Source organism: Lactuca saligna, chromosome 7 (genome assembly GCF_052625555.1).
Source record: "Lactuca saligna cultivar CGN05327 chromosome 7, ASM5262555v1, whole genome shotgun sequence".
Lineage (NCBI taxonomy): Eukaryota > Viridiplantae > Streptophyta > Magnoliopsida > Asterales > Asteraceae > Lactuca > Lactuca saligna.
Window position 1 is genome coordinate 61,888,890 of NC_136423.1, and position 12,097 is coordinate 61,900,986.

The window sequence follows — 12,097 nt, forward strand, 5'->3', positions numbered from 1 at the left end:
TTAATTTAATTTTCTAATTAATTTAATTTGATTCTAAAGGTAACTTATTTTGATTTTCTAATTAATTTAATATTTTCTTTTTTGTTATTAGTTTATTTTTTTAACTAATTTGTTTTATTTTAACATTAATATAACTTGATTTTAAAACTAATTTAATTTGATATAACAATTAATTTAATATTTTCTTTTTGTTGATTATTTTAAAATTAATTTAATTTTATTCTATATTTAAATTAAAATTACTAGAAGAATGTTGCAATTATTAACTTAATTAAGCTAAAGTTGTAATGACCAATATTAAGTCACTAACAAAATTAAGCACTTTGATTTTAAAATTAAATTAGTTTTATTTTATAATTAATTCAATATTTTCTTTTTCGTTATTAGTTTTTTTTAACATTAATTTAATTTGATTTTATAATTAATTTAATTCGATTCTAATGGTAACTTATTTTGATTTTCTAATTAATTTAATATTTTTATTTTTATTATTAGTTTAATTTTTTTAAATTAATTTTTTTTATTTTAATATTAACATTAACTTGATTTTAAAACTAATTTAATTTAATTTTACAATTAATTTATTATTTTTTTATTTATTTTTTAAAAATTAATTTAATTTTTATCTATAATTAAATTAAAATTACTAATAGTACGTTGCTGTTAATAACCTAATTAAGCTAAAGTCGTAATGACCAACATTAAGTCACTAACAAAATTAAGCACCTTGATTTAAATTTTAACTTAATATAATTTTATAATTAAGTTAATATTTCCTTTTTTTTATTAGTTTTTTTAACATTAATTTAATTTGATTTTATAACAAGTTTTATTATATTTTAATATTAATATTAATTTGATTTTATAATTAATTTAATTTGATTCTACAGGTAACTTATTTGGATTTTCTAATTAATTTAATACTTTCTTTTTTGTTATTAGTTTATTTTTTTGAACTAATTTTATTTTAATATTAATATTAACTTGATTTTAAAACTATTTTAATTTGATTTTACAATTAGTTTACTATTTTTCTATTGATTTTTTTAAAAAATGAAAACAATAATTAACCTAATTAAACTAAAATTGTAATGACCAACATTAAATCACTAACAAAATTAAGCACTTTAAAACCATATACAATACATTACTAGAAGTAAGTTTCTATTAATAACCTAATCAAGCCAAATTATAAATCCTAAATATCACATAATCATACATGTATAGAATACATTCAATTCCAATTTTCAGTTCATTTTAGACATATAATACAACTTGCATATTCCAATTTCATACAATTAAACATATAATTTCAAACAAATGTATACATCCAATTTCAAACAAATGCCTACATCTAATTTTAATTTCATACAAATGTATATATACATCCAATTACAATATCCAATTTAAATTTCATGCCAAATTTCATTTTTAAGTTGAAGTGGTATAAACATAAATAAAAAAACATATACATAATGCATAAACACTTCCCTTCCCACAAATCTGAAACAAAAAAAAAAAAAAAAAAAAAAAAAACCATATATAATCCCACAAAATGCATAAACACTTCGACAATCACACAAAAAAAAAATTGAATAATCACACAACAAAATTGAAGAATACTACCCATTTACCACCCAAATTAGCACCAAAACAAAATAATAATAATAATAATAAGAATAATAATAATAATAATAATAAATAGGGAGGAATTCGACCATCAATGTCAAAAATTCGGAATTAGAGCTATAGGTCGCCAGTGATTACCTCTACGTCGCCGGTAATGGAGGTGGTCGGCGGTGTGCCAGTTTTGTTGCGACAGGAGTGGCTGGTGGTCGGCAGTCGCTTGCGTCTCCGGTCCTCAAAGTCCATCGCCGGTTTTCAGTGAGAGATGTTGAAAGGAACGACACAAATGAGAAAAGGAAGTTGATGGGGGTTATCTGGGAAGGCCTTTAGCGGCGACGGGCAATAGCGGCAACGCCTTGGTATTAGCGGCGACACCCTGGGGGAAAAATCAGCGCATTTTTTCGTTCCTTTACGACTCTTCGATTGAAAACAAATTGGACGGACAGGGTTCGTTTGATGCAGATCGCTATTAGGTTGGCATTAGCGGCGACGCAAGGCATTTGAGTGATTATCATATGTGTCTACACTACAAGAAATGTTGGCATTAGCGGCGACATGTAACGTTACATGTCGCCGCTAATGCCAACATTTCTTGTAGTGTAGACACATATGATAATCACTCTCATGCCGAGTGTTATTAATTTGTAAAATTAGCACTTAAAAGGAACATGGTACGCAATTTAGCTTTTTAATATTTCAGAACTGATGCGACCAATTCTTGGCAACATAAAGGAATAAAAGCAGCTAAAAAGCCGGCTGACCAATTTCTTATAATCCAAAGTGATCTGCCATCTATTCATATTGTAGTGGGGCCTAATGGTGTTTTTACGTGTTAGACGGCAATTCTAATAGATAGATTATTTTTCATTCACAACAAGAATTCGGAGTATTAGGGACGACGTTTTTTGGGACGACCTAATCAATAGCGGCGACACCAGACTTGACGCGCTGTATGTCGCCGCTAAAACCACGCCGTCGTCGCTAATAGCGGCGTCGCTAAAGACAGACACCGGTGATCCGTCGGAGATACGCTACTTTCAATCGTGACCCTTGGTTTGGAAAATAATCCAACGGATAGGGTTTAATCCTGTGATAAGGCATTAGAGACGACGCCTTTAGCGGCGACATGTCGCCGCTAAAGGGTCCGATCCGTTAACGCACCCTAAAACGAAATCTGACCCTACAATTCCAACCAAATCCAACGGTTGGTAATCGCCAAAAAGTGCGTGTATGATTCCCTCCAATTTGTCGCCGCAAATAGCCACATGTCGCCGCTATTAGCGTCGCCACTATTAGCGTCGCCGCTAATAGCTTAGCCCTTTATGTTCCAGTTCGTCTTCCCCAGACGCTATTAGCGTCCCTTTTCTTTCAACCGGCGATTCCGCCGACTCCGGCGACTCCGGCGACTCCCAACGCTCTCCACCGCTGATTGGGCTACAAACCCTTCTCCCACCGGCCGATTGTCCTCCAAAACCGAGTCCCACCCACCGGCGGTTTAACTCCAAAGCGAGTGTCCTCCAATTCCGACGGGAGCTTCGATTTCGTGTTCATTTCTCTGGCGAGGTTAGTGTTCTTGCTCATATCTCCGGCCATTGTACTCCATTTAACACCACCGATTCTTATTTGAGTTGATTTCTTTTTTTTCTTTTTTTTTTTTTTTTGTTCTTCGTTCCAGCAAGGTTCAAGTTCAGCAGCTTCACCACTGAAAAGTTGTTCTAGCTTTCATTTTGCTGGCAGACAGGTTAGTTTGATTAGTATAATTTGATGTAAACTGTAAAATTGTTTATGAACCTAGAACTGTAAAATTGTTTATGAACCTAGAACTAGAACTATGAATTTGATCTTTTTTTTCAATTGGTTGAATGTGTGTTTAGTTGATTAATTTGATATGTTTTGTATGAATTGAGTAGTGTATATATCATGTATGAGTTTGATAAATTTATATGTGAAATTGATATATATATATATATATATATATATATATATATATATATATATATATATATATATATATTTGTGAAACTATTGTATGTTCATCATGAATTTGTATGTAAAATTTAAGAATATTCATATGATCATTAGAAATATATTTTATTGTATATTAAAAGAATAAAATGAATACATCATAATAGATAATTTTTTCTATAAGTTAATGAAGAAACATTCGTAAAAAAGGTTCTTAAAAGAAAAAAAACTAATTAAATAAATAACAAATATATAATATCATTTACAGTAAAATTTAATAATAAAAAAAATTAAAAGTTAAAACGCTACGCTAAATCTATAAGTTATGAAAAAAAACGATAATATAAATAACAAATATATATACTATCGTTTAAAGTATCATGCTATAATAAAAAAAATAATTTAAGAAATATTCGGTTGTTATAAATATTGAATCCAAGTTTTACTTCTTGTAGAGTAAACACTAAAACTTAACTTTTGTTTCAGTTGCAACATGTCTATTGATAAAACGTGGACTACTATTGAAAACCGTAACTCTACCTTGTTCCAACAAGGACTTGAATCTTTTCTCGAGAGGTCCAAACCACATGTCGATAACAAAGGTCAAATTAGATGCCCGTGTAACAAATGCAATGTCAATAAATTTATACTACTAGCCATAATGAAATTCCATATACTTCAACATGGTTTTAGTCCACATTATATTATATGGAAGTATCACGGCGAAAATACAACTCACCCGGTTGTCGAAGACATACCGCGTAGTAACGAGATGGCTGATGTTATTGATGATGTTATGGGAGGTGTGATTGAAAATGATAGCAACTGCAACGAAGGGAACCTAGATACAGACGATAGAGGTGTTGATGTTGGATTTCAAAAGCTGTTAGAGGAAGTCCAATTCAAATTATATCCTGGGTGTTCGTTTTCGTCCCTTGACTTTTTAGCAAAGCTGATGCATATCAAAGTGATCAACAAATGGACTGATAGTTCATTCGATCAGCTTCTTGAGTTGTTGCAAACTGCATTTCCTGAAGGAAATAGGGTCCCCCCATCACATTACGAAGCAAAAAAGACACTTAAAAAGATCGGCTTAGGTTATGAGTCAATACACGTATGTAAAAATGACTGCTTTCTTTTCTAGAAAGAGCACGAGTTGTTGCAAAAATGTCCAGTTTGTAATGAGAGTCAGTGGGTTGATGAAAATACAAAGGGTAAGAAGGTGGCTCATAAGGTTTTACGATACTTTCCTGTGACCCCCAGACTACAACGTTTGTACTGTTCAAGACACACAGCTAAAGATATGATTTGGCATAGTACCGGACAATCCAAAGATAGTACGATGATTCATCCCGTTGATGGTACTTCATGGAAAAAATTTGATATGAAGTATCCTGACTTCTCGAGGGAACCCCGAAACGTACGCTTAGGGCTTGCTGCTGATGGTTTTAATCCGTTTGGTAACATGTGTAATCCTCACAGCACGTGGCCTGTCATACTCACCACTTACAATCTTCCACCATGGCTATGCATGAAAGAGTCATCTTTCATGTTGACCTTGTTGATTCCCGGCCCCAAAGCACCCGGGAAGGACTTGGATGTGTTCCTTAGGCCGTTGGTGGATGAGTTGAAGCAATTATGGAGTTTTGGAGTACGTACTAAAGATGCAGCGACAAATACATTCTTCAATTTGAAAGCGATGTTGTTATGGACAATAAACGACTTTCCTGCTCGTAGTAGTTTATTCGGTTGGAGCGGACAAGGGTACAAAGCTTGTCCGACTTGCAACGAAGACACCCCGTCATACCGAGTATCAAATAAAGTCGTATATATTGGTCATCGCCGGTTCTTAGATGTTGACCATCCATGGAGAAAAAGTTTGGACTATAATGGGAAACATGAGACAAGAGGTCCTCCAAGAAAGTTTAGTGAGGAAGAAATACAAGCGCAACACGCTCGTCTATTGTTTCGTCCACCGGGTAAAGTAGCTGCTCAACGAGCTAGTATTAAGAGAGATCGTGAGGATTTCGAGTTGAATTGGTCCAAAAAGAGCATATTCTTTGAACTTGAGTATTGGTCTTCTCTGGAGCTGAAGCACAACTTCGATCTTATGCATGTTGAAAAAAATGTCGGTGAGAGTCTTGTGGGTACTTCTCTGATGAATGATAAGTCGAAAGACACATCAAATGCTCGGGCGGACTTGACAAAACTGAACATTCGGAAAAATCTATGGTTGAAAAAGAATGGAAACAAGTTCCATAAACCCCATCCACCTTACTCGTTCACGAAAGCTGACCGCATTCGTTTTTGTAAGTTTATAAGAAATGTGAAACTGCCAGATGGGTTTGGATCTAACATCGGTAAGAAAGTGAATGAAACTAATACTAACATTATTGGGTTGAAATCTCATGATTATCACATTCTTATGCAACGTTTGTTACCCATTGGAGTTAAAGGTCTTTTGGGGAAAGGTGTTTATACACCAATAATAGAGCTTTGTATGTTTTTTAAGCAACTTTGCTCAAGAACATTGTTAGTGAAGGATATGAAAGAAGCGAAACCAGCCATTATTAAAATATTGTGCAAATTAGAAGTGATCTATCCTCCTGCGTTTTTTGACATTATGGTTCATTTAGTTTTGCATTTACCTGATGAAGCAATTTCTGGAGGCCCAGTATGTATGAGATGGATGTATCCCTTTGAAAGGTATATTAAAAAACTAAAAAACTATGTCAGAAACAAGGCGAGGCCGGAAGGTTCTATAGCTGAGGGTTATGTCGCTGAAGAGGCATTATCATTTTGTTCGATGTACCTTGAAGATGTTGAGACTCGATTCAATCGCCTTGAAAGAAACGAGGATGTTATCATAGAAGAAACAAAGCTATGGGTGTTTCAGTCTAAGTGTCGACCAACTAGCGGAAGGAAAATGAAAAATCTCAGTCTAGAGGAGAGAAAACGTCTACATTGGTTTGTGCTTGATAATTGTGAGGAAGTCAGAAAGTATATTGCGTAAGTGTTCTTATCTTTTAATTCACTGTCTTTTTTTAATTTCACATTTTTACTAAATATATATATATTTTTTCATCAATGTAGTGAATTCAAATCATTACATCCTGAAAGTGATGAAAAAATCGAATTTCCTAAATGGTTTCTTCATAAGGTCTATGATATGCAAAAACAAAAATCTCTAGAGTTTAATAAGGAGTTATCAGCTCTTTCAATCGGTGTGCATGCGCATGCCTTTACTTACACCGCTTGCATAGTGAATGGTGTTAGGTATATGGTACTTATGCGTGACGCTCAACGATCAACACAAAACTCGGGGGTTCTAACTGAGGGAGAGCATAAGCAGAAATATTATGGTCAGCTAGAAGAGATTATCGAGTTGCATTATCCACATAAATATTCCACCGTACTTTTTCGTTGCAAGTGGTTCGATACTGCAGGAGTTAAATCTGATAATAATTTCACCACTATCGACCCACAACGCGAATTGAGCAGCGAAGATCAACTCATATTTGCTACGCAGGCCAAGCAAGTATTTTACATCCAAGAACCTTCTCCAAGTGACGAAAATGACACCCAACGGTGGGTTGTTGAAAATGTTAATCATAGAAGAATTTGGGATCTACCGATGAATGATGTTGATCATGATCCCATTGAAAATATCGACAATGATTCAACCGATGTCGTTCTTAGTAATGCTTCTTCCAATTTCACTCTCTCAATTGACTTTAGCCAGTACTTTCAAAATTCTCAATCGATTGAAGATGATATTGAAGTTGACCCACCAACGAGTATCATCAATAATGTGTCTGATTGCGAGACTGATTATGATGAGGAAGATTCTGATTATGATAGTGATGTATCGGCAGACACTGAAGTGTCTGGGGGCGAGAATGATTAAAAAATCTTTTTACATTTAATTAGTAAAATAAGGTTTGTATTTGTTGTAGTCATATTATATATATATATATATATATATATATATATATATATACATTCATATTGTGTTATAATTTTTCAGGATGTCATTTTTTTGGATTGCATTGCTCCATCTCATGGCTGCTGTGATGGGTCATGGAGGCGACGGTGGTGACGAGCCACCACATCCGTTCGGTGGGGGTTTTGGTGATCACCAAAACGATGGTAATTAAAATCTATTCTAATTCAATGTATTTCACATTGTATGTATATAAAAAATTATTCTGACTAATATTTTTTTTATGCAGTGGTGCTTCCGAAACGAAGAGGCATGGCGGTAAATAAAAAAATGCACAAACTCTATAAAGCTAACGGTGAACGGCCTCTTAAGATAGTATTTGACGTAAATACTAACATGCCGATTGGGGAGGTGTATGAATGTTTTATTCGGGAGGTTGGGAGCTATATGTGGCGGGACATCGGTTTTGATAAAGACACATGGATAGAGGTTTCTGAAGCCGAAAGGGTTGGAATGTTGCAGTATCTTTCGGTAAATTATTTATAAAGTTATATATTTAATATTTTTAATTTTGATTTATTTTTAATATATCTATTTTTTTGTAGAGATGGTTTGATTTTGACGCGATTACAAATCATCCCATGGCTTCAACTTATTGGGCATCACTGAATAATCGGATATGTGCGCGGTATAGAGGACGCAAAAATATTGCAAAAAAACGTTTTGATGATTTTGCAGGGAATGTGGAGGCAGCAAGGGCTCAAGACCCTAGGGGTATGGACTAGCAGCGTTGGAATGCTACTATTGACCATTTCTTAATAGAAAAACATCAAAAACGATCCACTGGAAACAAAGAATGCCGGAAGAAGCAAGTAGTGAAGAATCGTGGAGGGACGTGCAGCTACGGTAGTGCTTGTTTCAAAAAAGTAAGTTACAATAATGTTTATTCAGTTATAACATATTTTTTAATGTTTATTCAACTATAACATATTTTGTAATGTTAAACAGAATTTGAATAGACTTGAAGTATTTCATCGTGCGCATGTAAATAAAAGAGGGGAATTTGTTGATCCATTGGTTGAAGAGCAATATGTAAGTTATTATTACTTAAAAATGAAGTAGATTGTTAATTTTTTTTTTGTTAGTTTTAACGTATATTAACAATCTTTGTGAAATACAGAATGCCTTAGTTGCTGAGGTTGCTCTACAGACTCATCACATAGCCGACTCTGGTGGTGATCCAGACACCATTGATTGGATCGCAATATTTGAGAAGGTGTTGGGTACTCGAAGGGGGCATGTGAGAGGTATTGGGCCTAAAGCTTCTTCAACTGCGGGTACAAGTGTTTCATCCCAATGGCAGCCACAATCACAAGCATCGCAACCAACGCAGGTACTTGTTAAATTCTTAAAAAAATTGGTTGCTTTGTTATATTGTTAAGAACTTAATGTATTTGTAGTAACTTTTGGTAACTCGGTAGTTTCTTAAATTGTTATAGACTTAATTGATTTGGTGCTTTGATGGTTTGTTGAATTGTTCATAACTTATTTGTTTGTGACTTAATTGTAGGATGTTGATGTGAACGCTTTTCTTCAAAACCCGGCATTTGTGACGGCCATTGGAGACATTATTCGCTCGTTTAAAAACCAAGTCAACGAGGAAAACAACGATGGGGAGGACGGTGGGGAAGACGGTGGGGAAGACGGTGGGGAAGACGAAGACAACTAGTATTTCTTGTTTTATGATATGGAGGATGTTACTTTTGATTTGGAAAATAGTTTATGTATGATATATATTAAGTGTTTGTTTGAGATTTATTAGATATGGTATGTTTGATGTTTGTTTGGAAAATAGTTAATGGAATATGGTATTTTTGATGTTTTTATATAATATCGTATGTATTTATATATGTATTTCTATCAAAACAACATTTTATAATATATATAAATTAATATTATCAAAAATAAGTTTTTCTTAAAAAAAAAAAAAAAAAAAAAACATTAGCAGCGACGCCTTTAGAGACGACTACTGTCAATTGTGACGACATGGCCTCCAGAGAGTATCGCCGGAAAAATCCTACCGGTTGCCGGAATATTAATAGGGACGACACTATTTGAGACGACATCAGTGTATTAGAGACGACAGGTATTAGCGACCACAGTATTAGAGACGACATGGGGTATTAGCTACGAACCAATTGCGGCGACGCATTAGCGACGATATGTCGTCGCTAATGCTATTAGCGACGACAGAGATGTTCAACTGCGACGACTTTCGTCGCCGCTAAAGGTTAGTATTTTTGTAGTGATTGGATGCGGAAAGACACAGTAAAGAACAAAATCAAGAACCATGCAAATCAGCCTTATATATATGGAACCACAAAGCAGAATCATTCACCAATAAATACCCTCTCCATTGTTTCTATTTCCTAGAGCTCACATTCTTATATCTTTGTGTTGCTGTTATTCTTATTATTAAAAGAAATGTGGAACAAACTCGTTCCATTGAGTGTTGTAGCACTTACTTTTAACTACCTTGCCTTAGCCTACGAGCCAAGCCCCCTCCAAGATTTTTGTGTAGCCGACTCCAACAGCTCAGGTATTGTCTAATCATTGATTCATTGTCACACATCTAATGTGCTCTTTTAATTACATTTACCTTTTATTTTAACAAACAAAATGTTGTTTAACTTTCAGTCAAAGTAAATGGTGTCACATGCAAGAACCCAATGCAAGTTCAAGCGGAGGATTTCTTCTTCAGTGGGCTACATCTCAGGGGTAACACATCAAACCAATTGGGATCAAAGGTGACCCCAGTCTTTGCGACTCAGTTACCAGGGCTGAACACTTTAGGCATCTCAATGGTTCGAATTGACTATGCACCATGGGGACTTAATCCTCCTCGCACCCACCCAAGAGCCACATAGATTCTTACAGTTCTTGAAGGGACCCTACAAGTTGGATTTGTCACTTCTAATCCTGATAACCGCTTTATCACCAAGGTGTTGCAAAAGGGTGATGTTTTCGTGTTCCCTGTGGGACTTGTTCATTTCCAGCGGAATGTGGGTAATGGAAATGCAGTTGTTATTGCTGCATTAAGCAGTCAAAACCCAGGTGCAATAACAATTGGAAATGCTGTTTTCGGTGCAAATCCTTCAATTCCATGGGATATCCTCGCCAGGGCATTCCAGGTGGATAAGAGTGTGGTGGATCAGCTACAAGCCAAGTTCTAAAGTTACAAAAAGTTACAATTACAAAACGTTTACTGCAGTCGATGTTCGTGTAATTAATCATTTGATTTCATTCATAGGCTTCTTTTGAAGGTATCTTTCAAATTTATTTGTGTGCAATTGTCTTTTCAAGTTTGTATGGTGTACTTTACTTATTATGTTGGTTTGACATGATAATGGTTATATTTAATAGTTTTTATTAGCTAGTGACAACCAAATATTACCTCTAGGCTGTAGATGCGGAATTTACAGTCTTAAATCACACCCGGATGCAAAAAGGGTTGTATAACCAGTAAAATCTAGAAAATATGTCATTATTAAGTTAGGGACTATGAGTGTGGTAAGGGTATATGATAATCAATAAATTGGATATCTTGTTGGATTGTGTTTGGGGAATTCCTTGAAATGGCTGATCAGGCTCACTGAAAACCTGATATCAGGTCTGGTGGCTGAAAGGTATATCAGACTTCAGAAAATCTCAAAATCAATCGCACTTTTCAAATTACTGTTTCCTTTGGAGCTTAATCTTCTAATCTACATATTTATGGGTGTCCTAAACTTTTAACAAATTTTTTCCAAATTTATATATTCCATTCATTTTCTCAAGTGTGTCGTTTTTCCTAAAAATGGAAAATGACAATGTAATACAATTAACTATTGGTTTTGTCCCGGATTGCTCACTAAAGTGATTTTTGTGCAATGTCATTTAAGTTACAAAATTGTTGTCAATTACAACCTTTTTAGCTAGGAAACGGGGTGGGTTTGTATCCTTGATGACCTGGTAATTAAAAACAACATAATAACATATTCTCAAGCCATGTAAGTAACAACACGTATCAGTAAATGAGAATAAAAGCATCTCTTCTTCGTTTTCATTCCATTAATCAAAAACTCTGAGAAATAACTAGGGTTTTCAACTTCTCTATAGAACAAACTAAAGAAGCAACCAAGCAATATCTTTGCCGGGGCTGTGGCCTCTTTCCCAAATAAAAAAAAATTAAAAAAAAAAAAAAACAAAAAACAAAAAAGATAAAAGAAACTAAAGAAGAAACCAAGCAATAGCAATATCAACCTCCAGTACTAGAAAATAGGTTTAAAATGTCACGTGGATTATTACACGCACTGATTTAAGATACGCAAATGTGGGTATCGTAAAGAAAATGCCATCTCTTAAAAAATTTGAAGGATTTAAGACACACATTTTTTTGTGCCTTAAAATTACTTGCCGTTTTATAAATTTTTAGGCAAACTCGCGTCTCATCCTTAGTAGCGAAAGGGGGGGGGGGGGCGGGGTCGAGCCGGGACCGGAACGTTATTTTTGTGGATTTTTGGA

At 34.4% G+C, this 12,097-nt stretch overlaps 1 protein-coding gene and 1 pseudogene across 1 annotated transcript; both read left to right on the forward strand.

Moving 5' to 3' along the window:
- Window positions 1-4,363: 4,363 nt before the first annotated feature.
- LOC145007009 (uncharacterized) lies at window positions 4,364-7,498 on the forward strand. Its single transcript, XM_078966014.1, has 3 exons — window positions 4,364-4,705; window positions 4,805-6,600; window positions 6,685-7,498. Exons 1-3 carry the CDS (start codon window positions 4,364-4,366, stop codon window positions 7,496-7,498), a joined length of 2,952 nt encoding a protein of 983 aa, XP_078822140.1.
- Window positions 7,499-10,018: 2,520 nt separating this feature from the next.
- On the forward strand, window positions 10,019-10,767 carry LOC145005920 (putative germin-like protein 2-2; annotated as a pseudogene).
- The last annotated feature ends 1,330 nt before the right edge of the window (window positions 10,768-12,097 follow it).